Source organism: Eptesicus fuscus, chromosome 1 (genome assembly GCF_027574615.1).
Source record: "Eptesicus fuscus isolate TK198812 chromosome 1, DD_ASM_mEF_20220401, whole genome shotgun sequence".
Classification (NCBI taxonomy): Eukaryota; Metazoa; Chordata; class Mammalia; order Chiroptera; family Vespertilionidae; genus Eptesicus; species Eptesicus fuscus.
Genome location: NC_072473.1, coordinates 32,947,550 through 32,972,809, shown reverse-complemented (window position 1 = coordinate 32,972,809; position 25,260 = coordinate 32,947,550). Strand labels below are relative to the sequence as shown.

Here is a 25,260-nt window from a genome sequence, read left to right as displayed (position 1 = left end):
TGACAGTGGACATCCTTGTCTTTTTCCTGATCTTAGGGAAAAAGCTTTCACTTTTTCAGCATTGAGTATGATATTAGCTGAGGGTTTATCACATATGTCCTTTATTATGTTGAGGTACTTTCTTTCTATTCCAATTTTATTGAGTGTTTTAATCATAAATGAATGTTGTATATTATCAAATGCTTATTTTGAATCTATTGATAAGATCATATGAGTTTTATCCTTCCGTTTCTTAATGTGGTTTAGTACATTGATTTATTTGCATATGTTGAACCATTCTTGTGCCCTTGACATGAACCCTAGTTGATAATATTATTTTTTCATGTACCGCTATATTTGATTTAATAGTACTTTGTTTAGGATTTTTGCATCTGTATTCATCAGAGATACTGGTCTGTAGTTTTCTTTTTTTGTGTTATCTCTACCAGATTTTGGTATCAGGGTTCTATTGTTCTCATAGAATGTGTTAGGAAGTATTGCCTCCTCTTTAATTTTTTGGAAGAATTTGAGGATAGGTTTTAAATCTTTGAATGTTTGGTAGAATTCACTGCTGAAGCCATTTGGTTCTGGACTTTTGTTTTTTGATAGGCTTTTTATGGTTGTTTCAATTTCCTCACTGCTGATCAGTCTATTTAGGTTTTCCAATTCTTCATGATTAGGTCTAGGGAGGTTATATATTTCTAGGAACTTATCCATTTCTTCTAGATTATTGAATTTAGTGGCATATACTCTTTCATAATATTCTAGTATGATCCTTTTTATATCTGTAATGTCTGTGTTGACTTCTCTCTCACTTCTGATTTTGTTTATATGGGTCTTTTACTTTTTTTCCCTTGGCAAGGCTAGCCAGGGGTTTGTTAATCTTATTAGTCTTTTCAAAGAACCAGATTGTTCTTTGTTTATTAATTTTTGTACAGTCTTTCTTTTCTCTATACTGTTCATTTTTTATTATTCCTTTTCTTCTGCTGACTTTAGGTTGCTTTTGTTCTTCTTTTGCTAGTTCTTTAAGCTGTGATGTTAGATTATTTACTTGGGATTTCTCTTGTTCCTTGAGATAGGCCTATAATAATATAATCTTTTTTCTTATTATTGCTTTCGCTGCATCCCGGAAGTTTTGATACATTGTATTCTTATTCTCATTTTTATTTATGTATCTTTTTATCTCATCCTTTATTTCTTCTTTCATCCAGTCATTTTTTAGTAGTATGTTGTTTAATATCCACAAATTTGGGAGTTTCTTTACTTCCTTTTTGCAGTTGATTTCTAATTTCAGGGCATCATGATTAAAGAATATGCTTAGTATGATTTCAATCCTCTTGAATTTGTTGATTCTAGTTTTGTGACCCAACATATGGTCTATCCTTGAGAATGTTCCATGTGCACTTAGGAATGTATATCTGATGTCCTGAGATGAAAGGTTGAGTAAATGTCAACTATGTCCATTTGGTCTAGTGTTTCATTTAAGGCCAATATTTCTTTATTGATTTTCTGTTTGGTTGATCTGTCTAAAGGTGACAATGGAATGTTAAGGTCGCTACCTATGATTGTGTTTTCACCTGTTTCTCCACTTAGTTCTGTGAGTAGTTGTTTTATATATTTCGGTGGTCCTTGGTTGAGTCTATATATGTTAAGAAATGTTATTTTTTTCTTGATGTAGTGTTCCCTTTATCATTATAAATTGTCCACCTTTGTCTGTTGTTATCTTGAAAATTGATTTTGTCATATATACGTAAGGCTACAACTGCTTTTCTGTAGATTTTATTTGCTTGCAGAATCACTTTGCACCCTTTTACTTTCAGCTTAGATGTGTCTCTTGTAGGAATCATATGGTTGTGTTTTGTTTTATTTATCCACTCTGATATTCTGTGTCTCTTTCTTGGTGAATTTATACCATTTATTTTACCTTTAGGGTAATTACTGACATATGAGATTGTCCAATAGCCATTTTATCTTTTGTTTTCTGGTAGCTCTGTGCTTCCATTTTTTTTAAATTTGTGTTTCTGTCTGTGTGTTTTTGTTTGGTGGTATTCCATACTTCTTTCTTTTGTTTCCAATTTTTTTAAAGTTCTGTCCTGTTTTGGGAACTTTGTGTGTGGTTACCATTAGGTTTCTAAAAAATAAAGTTTCATATATACCTTAGTTTGTTTTTTTAAGTGCATCTCATCTTCATGTTCTTATGCCAGCTTAGACTTTCACCCCCTCCCCTTTTATGTTTTTGTTCTCACAAATTATACCTGTTTATGCTGTAAGTTTTTGGTGATCTTACTCATAGTATTGTGACCTTATGTTCTTTGTTTCAGGTAGAATAAAGCCCTTGAACATTTCCTGCAATGGATGTTTTCTGGTGATAAAATTCCTCAACTTCTGTATGTCTGGAACATCTTTATTTCTCCTTCATATTCAAAAGATAATTTTGCTGGATATATTATTTGTGGCTAGTAATTTCTCTCTTTCTGACTTGTGCCTATTTGCTTCCACTCTATTCTGGCTTATATAGTTTCTGCTGAGAAGTCTGATGAAATTCTGATGGGTTTTCCTTTGTAAGTTCCTGCCTTCTTTTCACTGGCTGCTTTGAGAATTTTTCATTGGTCATTAATTTTTGACAGTTTTAATATGAAGAGCGCTGGAGAGAACCTCTTTGGATTGAGGTAACTAGGTGCTCTGTTTGCTTCTTGGATTCAAGGAGCTAGTTCTTTCCATAGATTTGGGAAGTTATCATCCACTATTTGTTTAAATAGACTCTCCATTGTTGCCAGCTCCCTCTCTTCCTCCACTAGAATGCTTATTATTCTAATATTGCTTTTTCTGATGGTGTCAGATAGTTCTTGTAGACCTCTTTCATTTTTCTTTATGCTCAGGTCTCTCTTTTCTTCTCTATGCACCATTTCTACATTCTTCTCCTTGATATCACTAATTATTTCCTCCATTAGGTTGGCTCTGTTTTCACTTTTAAACTCATTAATTAGTGCTTCATTTCTAGGATTTTTCATTGGTTCTTTTTCAAAGTTTCAATCCCATTTGTGAAGTAGTTGATTTTTTTTATTGATTTGTTTTCTGAGTGCATTGAACTGCCTGTCTACTTCCTCACATCCTATTGAGTATTTTCTGAACTGCAATCTTGAAATCTGTCATTTATATCACATATTTCCATGTGTCTCAGCTTGCTTTCTGGAGATTTTTCATTTTCTTTCTGATCATCCTTGTTACCATGATTACTCATGTCTTTGTTGTTCTCTTTGCCTAGACATTTATATCTGTCCATATTAATGGTGGACAACAGCTTCCTCTGAAGAGGCTTTTCTACTATTTTCCAGTAGATTGTGCTGAACTGCAAGATTTTTTTTAGCTCTGTGATCTCCTAGTCTTGACCCAGGGCTTCCTTCAGACTGTACAGCTGCACAGCTTGGAGAGTGGGGTTTGTTTTCCTCAACATAATGGCAAACCCTGATCACCCTGGGGTCCTGCCCCAAGCACCCCACCTGGGGATCATCACAGAGGGAAACAACAGTTCTACTGAAATAGATCTTGGTTTACAGATAATGTGATCCTTGACCCAAATCCAAGAGCAAAGGGAGGAGAATTTGGGGAGTCCGAATGGCCACAGTGTTCTGTGGTTCTATTTTTTTGTCAGAAACACCACTACCCTGCCCAACATTAGAGAGTTACAGAACAGAACCCTATGCTCTGTTAGGCATCTGCTCTCTGCTCTGCCTGTTGGACTACACCTCGCAATTCTGTTCCTCCAGGCCACAGGCAGCACCTGCAACAGCTAGGTTCCTCCCCTCTCCCGGATGCGCTGCGAGCTCCCAGCTGCAGGGCTGTATCTGTGCTTTCCTCCCTTCTCATATCCCAGTTTATTCCTGGTTGCCCACCTTTAGATGTTTCTATGTGCAGGTCTCTCAAGTGTGCCTCTATATTGAGCAGGGAATTCTTTGTTGAATTATAATTGGTTTACTTGTCATAATTTCACTGGGAGAGGCCAAGGGGATCTCTCACACTTCCATTTCTCTTATGTCCACAATTTTCATTTATATTTACATAAACATTCCAGTCTTTTTTATTTAAATTAAGACCAAGGAATATAAACTGTTTAGATATAAAAATGATGGAGCCTGGCCACAATGGTTGAGCATCAACCTATAGATCAGGAGGTCTCCCTTGCATTCCCATTAAGGACACATGCCTGGGTTGCTGGTTCGATGTCCAATAAGGGGCGTGCACGAGACAGTTAATCAATGATTCTCTCTAATCATTGATGTTTCTAACTCTCCCTCTCTTGTCCTCTCTGAATACAATAAAAATGAAAAAAAAAAAAGAATGATGGAAAATAAAAATGTCCAGTTACTCTAGATATGGGGAAAAGAATGGGTAGAGGAGCATTACAAAAAAAAAAAAAAAAGACAAGGGGTTACAAGACACCAAAAGAGGGATGCAACAAATATATCAAAGGGAACTCACATGTACTATGTCAATTGAGTGGCGATTTAGGTTATTAATAGTAATGACTTCCACAAAAAATAAAAATAGCCTTCTAAAACATGTTCCATTAGCCATATGTAATGATGATTTAATCATTTAATAGTGGCTCTCTGCATATGCCCTAGAATTTAAGAGATTTTTTCTTTTGAAAAAACTTTCAATACCAATAATAGAACTAGAAAATAAAAACACATTTACCTATGATTATTCATAGTACATAAAATACATAAAGCAATGTGTAAAACAGACAACAAAAATGGGTTTTTCTAAGAAACGTTTATTAGTCTAAGAATTGCAACTTAAAAATTATTTATAAGACTTAATAGAAATTTGCATGTTTCTATTTTCATGTTCTCTCAAAATTTAGTGAAATATCTGTACAAAAACATTCACTCATTAAGAACTGTAATCTGTCCTAACACATGACAGAGAACCACTTGAAATTAAATAACATCTTAGATTCTTAAGAATTATTTTTTTATAAGAACTGCTCTATCATTCATCCATTTTCCTCTTTCTCTTCCTCCTCTACATTCTCCAACCTAGAATAGGGGAGAATGTTACCCATACTTAACAGTTAAAATAAATGAGAAACAAAAACTTACTAAATATCATCCACACATTTACTGATTCCAGGTAATTTTATTTAAAGCAGTAGCATATCATAGCAATTACCTTGAACTATAAGATGTGTGGATGGATCTTGAGGGTTATACCAAATGAAACAAGTCAGGTGGTAAAGGACAAAACCTTATGATTTCATTCATAAGTGAAATATTAAAAAAATGAACAAACAAAACAACAAGTTCATACATACAGACAACAGATTAGTGGTTACCAGAAGGGAAGTGGGTGGAGGGGGTAATGAGTAAAGGGGTTTAATTATATGGTAACAGATGGACAATAGACTTTTGATGGTGAGAATGCAATAGTGTATACCAAATCAAACTATAATTTGCATACCTGAAACTTATGTTATTAACCAATGTTGCCCCAATAAAAATAATCCCATACTAGTAAAACAAATGAATTTAGTTAACCAGCAAAGTCAATATATTACAACTTACTCTTCAGCTTTTGCTCATAATAAAGTTACTCAGTAACAAGTTTTCTAGTGAACTTACATTCCAATCAATATTTGCAAAAAAATGATGTCTTTTGATTTCCTCAACTCCTTCTGAACCTATAAAAACAGAAAGACTTTTTTACTGGTGTAATTTTTAAAAATCTTTATATCTGGCTTTTAAGCTGTGATCTATAAAGAACAGTACACACATTTTATAGATTCCTTGTAGTAAAAGGTTTAAGACATCTCATATATTTTATTATAATTGCTTCTTTCAATTTAACATGAAAAATATTCAAATTGAAGCACATAGAATAAAATAACATACTGAAATGCCTTCCAAATCGAATCAAAATCATACTTAATACATCTTTGAATTTAAGTACATTTTCTTCATAGTTGAGCTTATGACCTCATATCTATAGGCAAAAATAAAAGTACAACACAATAAAGTGACTTTGAAATTTTAACATAAGGTCATAAATAGGATAGATGAAAGGATTACATCTGGGTCCAGGGTAAGGTTACCTGAAAGTGGCCAAGTAATAAGTTATGGAAACATAATATTTACATTTAATAATATTGGAAGGACAAAACAATTACTTCAAATATCAAAAAGGATTGCCTATACAATTCTGTGAACTATTTCAAAAAATGAAATGCATACGATATATATAATTATATTAAACAGAAATATTGAGTAACTAGACCATTCCATTTTTAAATCATAGACATACAAAATTTACTGGAATCATTGCATATATAAAATGCAAAGTTGTAGGTATAAATATATAGCAGCAGTAAAAGAACTTAAGCCAGAAAACATAGTTATAATTATCATCCCAAAGCCTGCAGTATATTGATACAAAAGCTAAAAAAATAAACAATACCCAATCTATTTGCTGGATTCCTTTTGAATAACATCCTTAAAAGACTTTGTGCTTCAGCACTAAGAAACTGAGGCATTCCAAGTTTTGCTCTGGAAAAGAAGATTTTAGAAAATTTCATTAAAAACTAGCCACACTTCTAAATTTACAAATCTCAAAAGTAATTTTAAAGAATGTTTTCACAGTGGTAAATAATGCCCCCCATAACATAGGAGAAGGGAATAAGACAGTGTGGAAAATGTTATTTTGTGTCAATTTAAATCCACAAGTTTCTCAAAACTGGAAGCAAGAGCACTTGATAAAACCCAGCACCCATTTAATGCTAAAAACTCTCAGCAAAGTGGGAATAGAGAAAACATACCACATGTAATGAAGGCCATATAGGACGAACCCACAGCCAACATCATACACAATGGGCAAAAACTACAAGCATTTCCCTTAAGATGGGGGACTAGACAGATCTCTGCTTTAAGCACTCTTATTCACCATAGCACTTGAAGTCCCAGCCATAGCAATCAGACAAGTAAAACAAATAAAAGGCTTCCAAATTGGAAAGAAAGAAGTAAAACTGTCCTTATTTGCAGATGAGATGATACCGTATACAGAAAACCCTAGAGACACCACCAGAAAACTACTAGAATTGATAAATGAATTCAGTAAAGTAGCAGGACACAAAATAAATATTGAGACATGAGTTACATTTTTATACACCAAAAATGAACTATGGGAAAGGGAAACTAAGAAAACAATCCCATTTACAATTGCTTCAAAAAGAATAAAGTACCTAAGAATTAATTTAACCAAGGATGTAAAAGATCTGTACTCAGAAAGTTATAAGACACTGGAGAAAGAAATTGAAGAAGATACAAGTAAGTGGGAACATATACCGTGTTAATGGATAGAAAGGATGACTATCATAAAAATGTCCATGCTACCCAAAGCAATCTACAGATTGAACACAATTCCTATTAAGATACCAATGGCATATTTAACAGAACTAGAACAAATATTCCAAAAATTTATATGGAATCATAAAAGTCCCTGAATAGCAACAGTGAGTGATATTGAGAAAGAAGAACGAAGTTGGAAGAATATACTACCTGATATCAACTATATTACAAGGCCATAGTAATCAAAATAGCATGATACTGGCATAAAAACAGAAATATATCACATGAACTCACTCATATGTGGAATCTAAAGAACAAAATAAACTGATGAACAAAATAGATCCAGAGACATAAATGCATGGAACAGAGTGTTGAATCTCAGAGGGAAGGTGGTGGTGGGTGGGTGGGAAGAGATTAACCAAAAAACTTATATGCATATATGTATAATCCATGGACACAAACAATAGTATGGTAAAGGCCTGGGGTGGGAGGCAGGTGTAGGCTAGAAAGGAACAATGGGGGAAAAAGGGACGTCTGTAATACTTTCAACAATAAAGATAAATTTTTAAAAAAGAAGAAGAAATAAAAAACAGTCATATAGAACAATGGAACAAAATTGAGAGCTCAGAAATAAATCCACACCTTTATAATCAATTCATATTTGACAAATGAGACCAAAGCATACAATAGTCTATTAAATAAGTGGTGCCTGGAAAATTACAGAGACACATGTTAAAAAATGAAACTATACCACTTTATTACACCACACACAAGAATAAACTCAAAATGGACTAAAGACTTAAATGTTAGCCTGGCCGGTATGGCTTAGTAGTCAACCTATGAACCAGGAAACCAGGAGGTTGCAGTAGATTCCTGGTCAGGGCATATGCCTGGGTTTCAGGCTCAATCCCCAGTGTGGGGTGTGCAGGAGACAGCAGATCAGTGATTCTCTCTCATCATTGATGTTTCTATCTCTCTCTGCTTCTCTCTTCCTCTCTGAAATCAATAATATATATATATATATATATATATATATATATATATATATATATATATATTTATTTATTTATTTATTTATTTTAAAAATACTTAAATGTTAGACTTGAAACCGTAAAAATCCTAGGAAAAAACACAGGCAACAAAAAGAGAATCTTGAAAGCAGCAAGAGAAAAATAGTTAGTTACCTACAAGGGAGTACCCATACGACTGTCAGCTGATTTCTCAACAGAAACTATGCAGGCCAGACGGGAGTGGCAAGAAATATTCAAAGTGATGAACAGCAAGAACCTACAACCAAGATTACTCTACCCAGCAAATCTATCATTCAGAATTGAAGGTCAGACGAAGAGCTTCACAGACAAGAAAAAGCTAAAGGAGTTCATCACCACCAAACCAAGATTACATGAAATGCTGAAGGGTATTCTTTAAGAAGAGGAAGAAGAAAAAAAAGGTAAAAGTAAAAATTATGAACAACAAAAAGACATCAAATACATATCTACCAACAAGTGAATCTAAAAATTAAGTGAATAAAAAAATTTGAAGAACAGAATGGACTGGTGAATATAATAGAATCAGGGACATAGAAAGGGAGGCAACAGACAATTCTCAGGGGAAAGGGGGTCTGAGGGGTGCAGGAAGAGATTGGACAAAAATCTTACACCTATGGATGAAGACAGTGGCGGGGGGGGGGGCGGTAAGGGTATGGGGTGGGGTGGGGAATCAGGTGGAGGGGAGGTATGGGGGGGAACAAAAAGAGGAGCACCTGTAATAATCTGAACAATAAAGATTTATTAAAAAAAAACACACAGGCAGTAAAATCTTGTACATTTCTCATAGTGATATTTTTTCTGATCTATATCCTTGGGCAAGGGAAACAAAAGAAAAAATAAACAAATGGGACTACATCAAAATAAAAAGTTTTTGCACAGGAAAGGAAACCATCAGCAAAATGAAGACAACACTCTGAACAGGAGAACATTATTTGCTGATACATCTGCTAAAGCCTTAATATCCAACATTTATAATGAACTTACAAAATGCAAAAACAAAAAAAAAATAATATAATTAGAAAATGGGTGAAGGCCCTGAATAGACACTTTGTCAGAGAGGACATACAGATGGCCAATAGACATATGAAAAATACTCAATGTCACTGATCATCAGAGAAATGAAAACTAAAACCACAAAGAGATATCATGTCATGCCTGTTTGAATGGCTATCATCAACAAACAACAAGTGTTGCTAAGAATGTGGAGAAAAAGAAACCCTTGTGAACTGTTGGTGTGAATGTAGATTGGTGCAGCCACTCTGTAAAACCCTATGGAGTTAACTAAAAAAATTAAAAAATGAAACTGCCTTATGACCCATTGATTCCACTTCTGGGAATTTAGCTGAAGAAACCCAAAACACAAATTTTCAAAAAAATATGTGCACCCCTATGTTCACTGCAGCATTATTTACAATAGCCAGGATTTGAAAGCAGCCCAAGTATTCATCATCAGTAGATGAGTAGATAAAACAGCTAAGGAATACTACTCAGTCATAAAAAAAATGAAAAAAGAAATCTTATCTTTTGGGACAGTATGGATGGACCTAGAGATCATTATGCTGTGAAATCAGTCAGACCAAGACAAGTACATATGATTTCACTCATATGTGGAACCTAATGAACAAAGTGCACTAACGAGCAAAATAGGGACAGACTCATAGAGAGCAGTCTGACACTTTGAGATGGGGCTTGGAGGGGGTGAAGGGATTGAGTGAAAAATAAAAAAAGACTGGAAAAACTCATGGACACTGACAACAGTGTGGTGATTGTGGGTGGGGTGGGGTTGAGGTAGAAGAGTGTATAAGGAGGATAAATGGTGATAGAAAAAAAATAAAGAAAAAAACTGAAAGCAAGAAATTTTTCCCATAAGAAAATAATGTAGTGCTTACACTTACTTTAATATCATATTCATGGTCTCATTTCTGTCTTTACCTTGAAATGGCAGTGTACCAGTAAGCATTTCAAACTGAAACAAACAAAACAAACAAAAAAACAATCAATTTAGCACAACTTAGAGACTTGTAATACGTGATCATCAAATCATACAGGATCTGCATGACAGTACATCAAAATAGGAGTAAAAGAACTAGGTCACTTAAGGAAACATAATTCTGGTGCCCTACTATATATAACTCAATTGGTAGATGATCTGTAGCAAATGAAACCAACCAATTTTTTTCAGTCTTGTTGGATTTTGGATTTGGTTAAGTTACCAAAGAAATTTGGAAATAAACACATTGTAGAAAAAAAAAAGATATGCTTTTAAAGCAAGCAACTGAATTGACAAAGGAAAGTAAAATTAAGCATAAAACCATTTCAAATTCATAAATGATCAAGAAAGATTTAACCATTCTTGCCCTGGCTGGTGTTTTTAGTGGTTAGAGCATTGGCCCATGCACCAAAGGGTCCGGGATTTGATTTTTGGTTAAGGGCACATACCTAGGTTGTAGATTCCATCCCTGGCCCCAGTTGAGGTGCATTTGGAAGATAACCAATCCATGTGTCTCTCTCAAATCAATGTCTCTCTCTCTCTCTCTCTCTCTCTCTCTCTCTCTCTCTCTCTCTCTCTCTCCTCCCCTCCCTCTCTCTCCCTTCTACGCTTTCTAAAAAGCAATGGAAAAAATCATCTGGTGAGGATTAACAAAAAATGTTTTAACTAATCTCTTTCCCCTCACTTTTCTAAAAACAGAAACCAAAAAAAAAAAAAAAATCTACACAAACACGCACGCACACACACCCGAATAATTTTAAAAAAGAAAAACACTGAAACAGTTGCACATATCATAAGAAAACATTTTCCCTAAGAGATTTAATTGCAATGCAGACAACTAGAAAATTAATTAATGCTATAAAAATACTATGTCTAAAAATGAAGATCATCATAGTTCATTAAAATGTTTTATATACCTAATACTAAAATCTTAAACAGATTTACTAGTGGCTTTAGCCTCAGTCCTCTGTTCTTTTATGAACTACAACCCTAATTATTAGCTTATCCATTCACTCTCTCCTATACCCTTATGACTCTCAAATCTTATTCAGCCTCAATCTCACTAAAGCCCCAGTTTTCCCTCCCATATTGATAGTAAAGATTCTCAAGTGGAAACTGAAGAGGTAGCAATGGGAGTCAAAAAAAGAGAAAAAAGAAAGCAATTGTGGTATAAGAGGATCATCTCTCTCAAGCTCCGGTCCCCCACCCCCAAACCTTTGAAATGTCTTTAACAAGCGCTGGACATGTAGCTAAGTGGATTAGAGCATGGTCCCAATATGCCAAGGTTGCTGGTTAGATCACTGGTCAGGTTAGATCAACCATTCTTCTATTGGTTGATATAGAAGAATCAACCAATGAATGAATAAATAAGTATAACAGCAAACAGATCTTGTTCTCTCTCCCTTTTTCTCTCCCTGTCTCTGTCCCTTCAGGAGTTCGACCATGAGACCAGGAGTTCAATCACTCACTATGACGTGCGCTGACCACCAAGGGGTTGCTCACAACATGGCAGCTGACCAGGAGAGGCGGTGGGGCGATGAGAGAGTGAGGGAAGGAGGAGGCAGGGAGGCGGGGGGGGGGGGCAGAGAATCTGATTGGCCCTGATTGCTGGCCAGGCCTAGGGACCTTACCCATGCATGAATTTCATGCACCAGGCCTCTAGTATTCTATAATCTTACACTGTCTTGTAAGGAGACCTTGTTGATTTTCCTACTTCTAGATTCTTCCATTTACAAGCCACTTACATAATTCTGTCCAGGTTCATCTTCCTAACATTCATGTTTCCTATAATTACCACCCTGTTTAAGAATCTGCAAAAGTTTCCTGCTACAAAGAGAATTGCATGCAAATGCTTAAGGTTTATAGCCTCATTTCCTCCACTCTCACCCACATTCTTCAATACTACTCTAATCAACCGGTTCTCCTTGCTAATATGATAACAATATTATCCTTGACATGCATCTATTTATATTTTATCCATATTTCAGGGCTTAGTTTAAGTTCTCTCCTCCACTTTTCCTATGTCAACTTATATTAATTTTATCCTGAATTCCTAAGATACTTCTGGGCAATTTACTTAGCTACTCCAATTGTTTCCTAATTGGACTGTATGACTTCTTAGGTCATGGAAAATGCCAAATAATGCACTTATAGTCTGTTCCCACACAACTGCCTTCCCCAAATGCCAGTTTTTAAATGGGTACTTAATATACTGATGTGTCATATTGAGTTTTATTCAGTGATAAATAGGCAAAATGTATAATCAAGCTTCAAAAGCAAACTATTTAATTCAATAGCTATTCATATATCATCCTAATTAACACTGCAAGTTATATGCTAAATCTTATACCAAATTAGTTAATCAGGATGCCAACTGTAGTAGGTATTGAGGAAGACAAAAAGTAGTATAGCACATAGTTGCTCTCCCCAAAAGGTTTATAATTTTTCTAGGAACATGCTTGAAACAATTTGAGTATAAGAAAATATATGGTTAGGTATTAAATTCTGTGATAACTAATTAAAATGCCATATGATTACTAAACACAGTATTCTGAAATCTAAAAACTGGTAGATGTTTTAATATTTTTTATTATAGTTGAAATGAAATCTTAAATTAGTTTCAAGTATATCACATAATGATAAAACACTTATATACCTTAAAAGTAAACATCTGTCATTGTACAAAGTTATTCTGATATTATTGACATGCCCTATGTTGTATGTTTTATAACACACTCATGACTTATTTTTTGTAGCTCTTAATCCCCTTCACCTTTTTCACCCACCCCCCACTAACCTCCCTTAAGGCAACCTCCAGTTTGTTTTCTGTATCTACTCTCATTAAACCAATGAACAAAAAGCACTGGCAAGGATATATAGAGAAAAGGGAATCCTAGTGCATTATTGATCACACTGCAGACTGATGCAGCCACTGTGGAAAAGAGTATGGAGTTTCCTCAAAAAATTAAAAATGGAACTGCCTTTTGACACAGCAATCCCACTTCTGGGACTATATCCTAAGAATATCAAAACACTAAGCAGAAATAATATATGCACCCCTATGATCATTGCAGCATTATTTACAATAGCCAAGATCTGAAAACAGCCCAAGTGCCATCAGCAGATGAGTGGATAATAAAGCTGTGGTACATTTATACAATGGAATGCTACATAGCTGTAAAAAAAGAAGGAACTCTTACTCTTTCCAATAGCATGGAGGAAACTGGAGAGTATTATGCTAAACAAAATAAACCAGTCAGAGAAAGACAAATATCATCTGGAATTGAAAAAAATAAACTGACAAACAAAATGGAACCAGAATCATAGATACATGGAACAGACTGGCTGGTGAGAAGAGTGGGGGGGGGGTGGTGACTGGATAAAGAATGTGAAGGGATTAGCTAAAGAATATACACGCACACTCCATGGACACAGACAATAGGGTGATGAAGGCCAATGGAGGAGGAGGCACAGACAGGTGGAGGTGGGCAAAGTGAGGGAGTATAGAGGACCTGCAATTATGTGAACATTAACATTTTTTAAATAAATATTACTAAATTGAAAAAAAAAGAAATCAGAACACCAAAATCCTAATTCATATTGTATAACAGCTGGCCAAACACAACTTTTTAAATGATAATCATGAATTATTAGAACGCTATTCTCACCTGACACCTCACAAATTTTAAATTAAAATTCTATATTTTCATTTGTATTAAAAATTGATAGATAATTAAAATTCTAAGCAGTATTAATTTTATATTAGCTAAAAATTTTAAAATAGCACTACTTACCATAAGTACACCATATGACCACCAATCAGCACTCTGGGAATGACCTCTCCTATTGACTACTTCAGGAGCCATATACTCCACCGTACCACAAAATGAGTAGGCCTTCTTTTCTTGATCTACTGATTCTTTGCTGAGTCCAAAATCTGTAATAACATTGTTACACAAAAAAATATATCTGAAGATCTTCAGAAAATAGAAAATTTTAAAAGAAACAAAATTATGTATTTAAACCTTAAAATTATTCATGGATGGACTGTAATTACTCTTAAGCTGTGATACAAATAATGGAAAATAGGCTGTATTTAATAATAAGAGCATTTAAAGATTTCTCAGTTACATATCATCTCAAAATATATTTTCATGTCTATACTTGAATATCATTCAACAATTTTGAGACAACAATAATTAACACAAAGCTGTCATAGTTTTTAAAATGTAAGACAAAAAGATAATAACTTAAACTTTTTAAAATATTAAAAAAGTTTATTTTGCTTTGGCTTTGGTGTTTTCTATTTTTGTTTAAGGCCTTCAAAGAGCTAAAGGTATCAATACATAAAAATTTAATCTTATTTCTATGTATTAGCAATGAAAAAATAGAAGTTGAAATTTTAAAAGTACCATTTATAATACACCAAACACACACACACACACACACACACACACACACAAACACATACACACACCCTTGAAATTCAAGGTCTCAATATAAAATGTATTTGCAAGATCTGTATAATGAAAACTTGAAACACTGATGAAAGAAATCAAAGTAGATCTAAGTATATGGAGAGATATGCTATGTGTATTATATGGTTTGGAAGAGTCAATTCTGTTAAAGATGTCAATTCCCCCAAAACTGATCTAAAGATTCAATTAAACTTTAATAAAATTCCAAGCAAGATTTATTTTCTAGAAATCAACAAGTTGAATTTAAAATTTATATTAAAAGACAAAGACAATAGAATAGCCAAACAATTTTGAAAAAGAATAATAAAATCAAAGGACTTACATTAACTAACTTCCATACTTATTATAAACCTACAGTAATCAAGACAGTGTGGTATTGAAGAAAAGCTAGATATATAGATACAAATAAATGAACAGGACAGTGTCCAAGAATAGACTGACACATACAGTCAGTTCTGCTAGAATGCTTGTTTTAAAAATGCAGTTTATCCAATGGAATTGATACATTAGGAAGCAATTTGAGGATAACACAAATTTGAATCTCAAATTTCATGTGCAATTTTGTTTGCAAGAAGCACTAGATAAAAAAAAAACTGCACCTAGCTGATCCAAGCCAAGTAAAAATACATACATACATACACCTCAAACATCTACCAACTATTTCAGCTCATCATGTGTGTATGAGTCATTCTGTTGACCTGAAGTGCTACCCTTTCCTCTCAATTCCAGATAATCTACCCTTCACTATTTTACAATAACGTACAAACTACAAACTTTCTTATGTTAACTCTACAAGCAAATTTAAAGATTTTTCAAGTTAAGGTAGCATGTTTATTGTAGTATTTATATAATCTTAATAATTTAGAACATGTAAAACAATGCTATCATTTTTATTCATTTCCTATATTTCTCAAATGTGTCACTGGTTATTTAGATTACTGCTAAACCTCTAACCCCATTTTTGCCATAAGCCCTATTCTTTTTATTATGCAATAATGCATAGTGCAATAATTTTTAAGATCACAGGTGTTGCATTATAATGGAACCGGCTATATATTGTAAATTGATTTTTGACAAAGGCTTAAAAGCAATTCCATGAAGAAATGTCAGTCTTTTCAACAAATGGTGCCAGAACAATAGGATATTGATATAAAAATACATTTTCAAACTATACATAAACATTAACTCAAAATGAATCACAGAACTAAATGTGAAATGTAAAACTTAAAAGTTGTAAAATTTCCAAAAGTAATATAAGAGAAAATATTTTTGATCTTGGATTTGGAAAGAATTTCTTAGATACAATATTAACAGTAAAATTTATAAAAGAAAAATGTTGAAAACTGAACTTTACAGAAATAAAAAAAACTGCTTTTCAAAAGTTACCATTCAGTAAATGTAAAAGAAGCTATACATTGGGAGAAAACATTTGCAATCACATATCTGATAAATGACTTTTACCTCAGAGTATATTAAAACACTCAAAAATTCAATAATAAGAAAACAAACAATTTCTTAATGGAAGAAAGATCTGAACAGACATGTCTACAAAGAAATAAATACTTGAGAAGATGATCAATATCATTAGTTATTAGGGAAATGCAAGTTAAAACTACAATGAGATACTACTACATGCCTATTAGCAGAGCTAAAATTAAAAAAGCTGGCAGTAACAATAATGGGTGGATACAAAGCAACTGGAGCTCTCATACATTGCTAGTGGGTATGCAAAATGGTACAAGCACATTGGGAAACATTTTGGAGGTTTCTCATTAAGGGAAACTTAAACTTACCACATGATGAAGCAATCCCACTTCTTTGGTATTTACTCATGTGAAATAAATGTTAATGTTCACGTAAAACCTATACATAAATACTAGTATTTATAGTGGCTTTATTCCTTACTGCTGAATTAAACAGGAAATAACTCAAATGCTCCTTGACTGGGGATCAAACAAACCTTGGCACCATTATAAAATGGAGCACTACTCAGCAATTTTTTAAAAAGTTATTGATACATGCAACAATAAGGATGAATCTCAAATTTACTACATTAAGTAAATGAAGCCAAACTCAAAAGACTATATATGCTGAAGTCTATTTACATTGTGGAAAAGGCAAGCATAGTGCTAGAAAGCAGATTGGTTGTTGTCTATGGGTAAAGAGAGGATTAACTAACTTATAATGGGGAAATTTGGAAGGGAGTGGTAGAACTTTTAATATCTTGATAGTGGTGATGGTTTTAAGTCTGTATGCATTTGTCAAAACTTTCAAAACTATATGTGAAAGAGTAATTTTTCTTAAACTCTATATTTTGAGACTACTGCAAATTTACTGCAGTTATATGAAATACTACAGAGATCCTGTTTACCCTTCACCCAGTTTCCCCCACAGTGACATCTTACAAAAACTATATTACAATATCACAACCACAATATTGATGATGATGCTGACAAGATGCAGAATAATTCCATCACCATAAGGATCCAAAGAGTAAGTTTTACTCTGTGTAAGTTATATCTGTATTCTATAAATAAAGAAAGCTATAAGCCCAAATTGTTTTATAAATAAAATATCAACATTAATACTAATTTTCGAGGCCCTAGAAACTTATTTTCTAATCATGCTCAATATTTTCATTGAATTGAAATAAGCCAGTCAGTGAAAGATAAATACCACATGATCTCACTCATTTGTGGAATATGAAAAACATTATAAACTGACTAGCATTCCCGTTGCAGGAAAGATCCTGCAATAGGGTTTCCTGCTTTTCCCTTCTCCCCTGGCCCTGCCTCCGCTTTTCCCTTGTCCCCCAGCCTGCCTTCTCTGCCAGTCCGCCTGCTTTTCCCTTCTCCCCCGGTCCCGCCTCCACTCCTCCCTTCTCCCCCGGCCCCGCCTCTGCTCCTCCCTTCTCCTCCGCCCCCCCCCCCCCCGCCGCTTGCTTGCTTCTCTGCAGCTTTGCTCCCTTCTGCAGCTCTTGGCTTCTTTCTAAGCTGTCTTGATATGCAAATTAGCCACCATCTTTGTTGGGGTAATTTGCATACTCATCCTGATTGGTTGGTGGGCATTGCTTGGCTGGTGGGCGTGGTTTTGGCGTAGCGAAGGTGCGGTCAATTTGCATATTTGTCTATTATTATTAGGTAGGATTAACAAAAATAGATACAGAGGCAAAGAAGCATCGTACAGACTGTCAAACTACAGTGGGAAGGCTGGGGAGTGAGGGGGGTAACAGATCAACCAAAGCACTTGTATGCATGCATATAAGCACAACCAGTGGACACAAGACACTGGGTGAGGGCATGTGCTGGGCGGGGGGGGGGGGAGAGGATTTAGGAGAGGCCTGGGAGAAGTCAATGGGGAAAAAAATAAGACATATGTACTACTATTTGTAATACTTTAAACAATAAAATATTTTTTTTAAAAGGTAAAAAAATGAAAAGAAAAATAACTATTTTTATATAACTGAATATATTGATTTTCAGGGTATTTTTAAAAATATTTTCAATGTCCAACTACGTTATTTCTCTACATTTTGAGACTTTTTAAACTCTATACAACCAATTTCAAAAGTAAATGTAATAAAAGTTCATCTTCAAGTTCAGTTCAGCTGAATATGACAACCCTGTAGAGAAGAACATTGACATTGTTGGACATTCCAGAGAGAAGAAAGGGAAGGGAATTTTCTTATCCTTTATTACTTTTCAGAGATTTATGCCACTTCACAGAGGGCTTTTGTGGTACTATTTCTGAAAAAAAAAAGATATTTAACACTAGAATTTGCTCAGCAATGAACTGAACATTTATTTTACAATATTAAGGGTTAGCTACAAGATTTTAAAAATATACATTAATATGTGGTTTCTCCAAGTCACTAATTTGAAATAAAAATAAAATATAGAAATCAGCTAAATAAAGGTTTTTTTTGGTGGTGGGGGCCATGGGGCAGTATATTTGTGCAACCATAAAGACTGTTTACTGAGACTTTAAATTTTAAAATCACACCCAGAACAAAACAATTTAATGAGTATGTACTATTAGTAAAGGTAATCTCAGTGATTAATTTGAAAATATCAATAAAAATACTTAAAATTATTTCCTTATATATACATTTTCTCTTAAATATTCAGCTAAAGCACAATGTGATTTAAATTTCTGACACTGTATATATTCTTTCCTTCTCTTTATAGAAATTACTCTTGAATTATGCCCCTCAGAAAACATATAACTGTAACTACAGACAGTTCAAATCAATTGTGTGTTCAACTTATAATTTTTAATGGCATATTATGAGTAAACATTTTTATAAACTAGTGAAGTCATATTATACAGTTTTTATATAGAGTAGTGGGGGTATTAGATTAAAAAAGTAAGACATTATAAATAATATACTAGCAAATATACAGATATGTTGGGGGTATCCACTCTCATTCCACTCCAGTACTTCTGCTATACAAGCATAATCTTAGTATGAGGTACATCAAGGTCAAAGCACAATCATATCATGGAACCTTTCTACAGTCCACTGACATTCAGAGCAACCTGTTAAACATTAGATTAATTCTTGTATCTGGAGTAATTTTAAAGCGTACTTGTAAAAATTAAGGTATTGCCCTCTACTATGATTATTCTGGGGAAACTCAGAAAGCTGATGAAGGCCCTACTTAGATGAGATGTTCCTACATCACTATAACTCACTGTTATAAATGATAAATAGTTATTAATCTGGTATTTTTTAGTATAGTATTCAAAATAGAAAGTAAGAAATATAAAGAGAAGGAAGGAAAGAGGGCATGAAGGAGGAAACACCCATAGAAGGTAAGAAAGGAAAGGAAGAAAAAGAAGACAAGAAAGAGAAAGAAAGGAAGCCATAATTGAAAATTGATTTGAACTGTCTGAAGAATAAAAATTATTCTTAAAATACTTGCTGTGAATGGTCACACTTTAACCAATATTATTGGAATGTTGAGAGGTTAAATCTGTAAGTTTATTACTCATTACACAACTCTGAATTAGGTTATAATCATAAAACAGTATAAATTATCTAATGTGTTTTACTGCTGACATTTTAAAGATACTCAATTAAAAAAATTTTTGTATGCATGCATATAAGCCTAACGAATGGACACAGACAACAGAGGGATGAGGACATGAGTGGGGGAGATGGGGGGTAATGGGGGGATAAAGACACATATGTAATACCTTAATCAATAAAGAAATAAAAAATAAAATAAATTTAAGTATACATATATAGGAATTTTCCAAGATGGCTGCAGAATAGGTGGAAGGTATACTCACTTCCTTCCAGCACCAAACCAGATTTACAGCTAAATTACAGAGCAATCAACCCAAATAACAAAAATGAAGGTCAGCTGAACAGTAATATTATATCCATGGATTAATAGAAGAAACTACATAGAGACTGGTAAGAAGGGCAAAGATATGGAGAGGACTGGCCCCTGCATTCATGTGTGGTAGCTGAGAAGCTGAAGGGAAAGCTGCAAAAGTCCACCATGAGGAACATGGGCTCCCAACTCCATGATGGGACCCCCAACCCAGAGCACCAAGGCCTGTTGAAAAAAAGCCTACATAGCATCTAGCAGTAAATTAGTGGGGACTCTGTCTGCAGGGAAGAGGAGGTCTCCTAGAATGCTAACACACAGGAGCTGGTTCTCTGGCACTCATCCGGGGCTCTGGTAGAGGGAAGGTGACTCAGGGCATATAGCCATCATAAAGAGAAAAGCTGAGTGACAGAGCCCTAAAGAGAGATCTGAAGGGTCCACTAATAAGGTCCCAGTCCTGAGTCAACATCCCACACCACTCTCAGGTACCATCTTCCCAGGGTTAGGCACTCTTATTCTTACACAGCCTGGGGGAGTGCACTAACAGTTCTCCACTTACTGATGATACCACCCTACCAAGCTTGAGTCCGGCAGAAGGGCTTGTTGGCTGCAACCAACAGGGACATTTGGTGGGCCTTCCTCTGGAGAAACAACAGGCAGACACTCAGACAGAGACTGAACTGTGGGGCTTAGGAATGGTGGCCAGTCTTCCCCACCAACCTATAGGCTCAGCCAGCACCACTCCCAACGGAATACAGTTTTGTTCTATCTTCCCAAGTCCAGGTGGCTGCAACCTGCTGATCTCAATTCCACTGGGGAAGGAAGGGCCACCAAGAGTTGGGACATTTGGAGCACATATCCCTCAGAAGCTCCAGTCTGGGGCTCAAGTGGGTGAAGCTTGCCCTGCTCCTGCAGGCTTGGCTGTCACCTCCCCTAATGAAAGAATATCTTGAACTGGTTCCCAAGTCCCAGTGGCTCCATCCTGTTGAGCTCAGTTCCATGGGGGGAAGTGAACTCCACTGAGAACTGGGACCTCTGAAGAATGTCTCAGAGCCCTCATCTGGATCTCTAACAGCAGCTCCAGAGCAAAGGAGAGGCAAGAAGTTTCCCTGCCTCCCACTGGGTTAGCCAGCAACACCCCAAAAGAAGATTGCCTTGATTTGTTTTCACAGATCTCAATGGACCCACTCTACTGAGCTCAGCTCAGTGGGAGGAAGGGAATGCTGCTAAGAGATGGGACTTCTGGAGTGGGTTTCCCTCACAGGCTCCAATCCGGAGTTCAAGTGGGCAGGCTATGCAACTAAAGGGAGGCATGGAGCTTGACCCTGCTCCTGCAAGATAATTCAGAGTCACCTCCAATAGAGGACAGTTTCTATTTGTTTTCCCAAGTTCCAGTGGCCCTACCCTTTCAGCTTGCTCTTGTCATGGGGATAGCTGGCTGCTCCCAACCTGAACTGATGGTACACTCCTCCTGGGGGAGCTAGAGTTGGAGACTCTATCAGAGACTGAGTGGTATGGCTCTGAATAAAGGACCACATTCTCTTCAGTGAGGGCCTGACCATGCTGTCCCCAAGTAGAGGACCCTACTAACACTGTATTCCATACTCAGTCACCCAGCCCTACAGAGCTTGCACCCTGTGGAATGGACAGTGGGGCGTGGTCAGCTTGGGCCCACTATACAGTCTTTCTTCAAAAGGCTATCTATTAACTCCAGGCAACCTCAGGGGGTGATTGAGTAGCCAGCAGGTGAATGCCAGCCTCAGAAATCCTTGAATTATTTATTGATCTGTCCCCAACTCACAGCTCCATGAAGCCAACCCATGTAAACAGCTTGGCCCCTCCCATGCAAAACCAGATGGAATAGATGCTACCATAATCAGTGAATAGCATGTTAGCTCAAGGCAGTTTATGCACAATGTCTGACATGACCTGTATTTGAACCCATGTCCTACGAAGGCCAAGAACTAACACAAACAGTGGTGGGCTTCAAACAACATCAGAGCTTGACCCAATAACCCACACCAACAGCAGAAACAAAGGGGACTACAGCTAGCACCAGACCCTGCATGAAACAACTCTGCTTTCAGGGGCAACCCCTGAACAGAAACTCAGACACAGTTAATGAGGCCTATCTATATCGGCAGGTAGCCTGAGGGTTAACTCCAACCAAGAACAGGCCAACAGTATTAAAGAGTCAACTACAACAGGATAGGCTACATAAGCCACCCAAGGAATATTTCCGGAGCATCAACCTCAGGTGATCTAGAAGATAGCACTATTGAGACTCACAAGGCACCTACATCAGAGACCCCTCATTACAGACTTTGGAGTCACAGTAGAGCTACCTAATACACAGTCAAAAACAAAAATGGAAAGACAAATATGACCCAAATGCCAAGATACCATATGCGTAGTTGAAAACAATGGTTATAAGGATGTTCAAGGACCTTAGGAAAAGAATGAATGTTCTCAGTGAGAATTTAAAGAGGTAGTAAGTATTGAAAAGGAAATATAAAACATTTTTAAAAAGTCAGAAATGAAGAATAAAACATCTGAAATGAAGAAAATACTAGAAGAATACACAATAGACTAGATAAAGCAGAGGATCAGATTGAATCAGCAATTTAGAGGACAATATAGCAGTAAGAACATAAGAAGAGCAACAATAAAAAAAGAGAATTAAAAAAAATTAGAAAAGTCTAAGGGACCTTTGGGACAACATGCACATCACAGGGGTGCCAGAAGGAGAAGAGAGTGAGCACGAGATTATGAACCTTTTTGAAGAAATAATGGCTGAAAACTTTCCTAATTTGATGAAGAAAAAAGACACACAAGTTTAGGAAGCACAGAGAGTCCCTATAAAGATGAAACCAAAGAGGCCCACACCAAGACACATCATAATTAAAATGGTAATGGTTAAAGACAAAGAGACAATCTTAAAAGCAGCAAGGAGGGAGACAGTTAGTTACCTACAGGGAGCTCCCATAAGGTTGTCAGCTGATTTATCAACAGACACACTTCAGATCAGAAGGGATTGGCATGACATATTCAAAGTGATGAAAACCAAAGACCTATTCCCAAGACTACTTTACCCAGCAAGGCTAACATTTAAATCAAAAGAGAAATAGCTTCCCAGAAAAAAGGAGTTCATTACCACCAAACCAATATTGCAAGGAATGTTAAAGGTTTTTCTTAAGAAGGAGAAGAAGACGAAGACTAAGATGAAGACAAAGACGAAGAAGAGAACAAAAGAAATAGAGGAACAGAAGTATAAAAAATAAAATGGCAATAAACAAGTACCTGTTAATACTTTAAATGTGAAGGGATCAAATGCTCCAATAAAAAGACATAGAGTAGCTGAACGGATAAGAAAACATGACTAAAATATATACTGTCTAAAAGAGACCCACCTCAAAACAAAAGATACACAGAGTGAAAGTGAAGGGTTGAAAAAAATACTCCATGTAAATGGAAACTAAAACCAAAAACAAAGTCCAGGATAGCATTAGCTATATCTGACAAAACAGACTTCAAAAGAAAGGCCACATGAGACAAAAAGGTCACTATAGGGAGGAAAAATGGCAACTGAATTGGCAGACATGTCCTGCCCCTTCTCCCAGAGCAGACAGAAGGAGCAACTAAAAGGAATAACATCCACCCAGAATTGGTGAAGTAGACACAGGTGGTGAGACAATTCATAGCCGGAAGGGCAGAGGAAGCCTGGAGAATGGTAGAATCAGAGATCTGGACTGGAGAGAGATGCACAGCCAAAGGGCCAAGAGGGTCAGAAGGAAGCTGCATGCACCAAGTCCATGTCCCATGGATACAGGCATAACATCCGACTGTGGAGAAGAAGTCTACAGGGCTGCTGGCACCTGGGGAATCTAGATATAAGTCCACAGCTGCAAGAGGCTGTGCCCAGAGAGGTGGCCTGAAGAGATGCCCAAGCCGTGTGGTGCCAGGGGGAGAGAAACTCAAAGTCACATGGTTGTTTTGCCTCTGTTTTGTCTTTGCTTATTTGCTAAACCCAGTTCATAGGACCTTTCAATCACAAACATTCATCCGAGGCTGCTATGCAGGTGGAGGTGTGTATTTGTGGAGTCTCGGGAGAGGCTGTGGAGGAGAGCAGGACAGGGAGAGGTGACCAGGAATCCAGCACTGAGACATTCCTGACCCTCCAAACCTAAGCATCCATTTTTCTCCTGAAGAGCTAGCCCCTTTCAGCAGCCTCAAGGCAGCTAATACAGCCACACCCAGCCTACACTCTGACCTGTACAAAAGACACAAAGATGCTGAATAGCCCCAAAAAGCCATCAGGGACTGGGTTGAAGAGGGGCCTTTCAGTCCTGGAAAGAAACACAGCACCACCCCCATAGAAAGCCCTGTCAGAAACAGCTGCTTCAGTGATTAAGATTGATAGCAGGTAGATTGGTCCCACCTGCTTGCAGCCAAGGCTGTGGAGATAGACACAAATAGAGCAGCAGTGGATGGCTTGGAACTTCAACACAGTGTTGACTACCTAACAGGAAACTGAGAAGTGGCAGACAGAAGAGTGGGGTCTTAAAGCAGCCCTCATGGGGCATTAAAACTCAGCTGAAGTGAACAATACTTCGCTTTTTTATGTTTTATCTTTTATTTAAATATTTTTTCTTCTTATTGTATTATTTTTCTTCATTCTATTTTTTATTTTGTCATTTTATTTTATCTTATTTTTCTTTTTTTCCACCCTTCTCTTCTTCAATTCTCCCTCTTTCATTCTGTTTTCTCTTTTATTGTCCCTGCTTTAGTTTTTCTGTTTCCTTTCTTGTTAAAAATTGATCTTCTTTATCTGTTTTTATTGACATGTTATTATTATTGTTATCTCTGTTGGCTTACTCATATATCTAATTCCCTCTACCCTGCTCCAAATCCATGCACCCTTCTCCTTTCTCTTTCTTCGCTAGTCAATTCTTTCTTTTATCCTTGTTTATCCTCTCCTCTCTTACTCTCTTCTTCTCCTAATTGTTTAATTAGTTTTGCTCACTAAACTAAGCTTACCTGCTCTCTCCTATATTCTCCTTTTCCAAAAAATGAATGAATGAC

The 25,260-nt window shown here is 36.0% G+C and overlaps 1 protein-coding gene across 1 annotated transcript in view; it reads right to left on the bottom strand.

Moving 5' to 3' along the window:
• The window catches only part of RPS6KA6 (ribosomal protein S6 kinase A6), a 213,425-nt gene that overhangs the window by 64,449 nt on the left and 123,716 nt on the right, over positions 1 to 25,260 (bottom strand). The window contains exons 9-12 of the mRNA XM_054721015.1: positions 14,156 to 14,298; positions 10,267 to 10,337; positions 6,436 to 6,524; positions 5,604 to 5,662 (exon numbers count right to left, since the gene is read on the bottom strand). Of these exons, the coding sequence (XP_054576990.1) occupies positions 5,604 to 5,662; positions 6,436 to 6,524; positions 10,267 to 10,337; positions 14,156 to 14,298 (362 nt within the window). The remainder of the gene's footprint in view (positions 1 to 5,603; positions 5,663 to 6,435; positions 6,525 to 10,266; positions 10,338 to 14,155; positions 14,299 to 25,260) is intronic.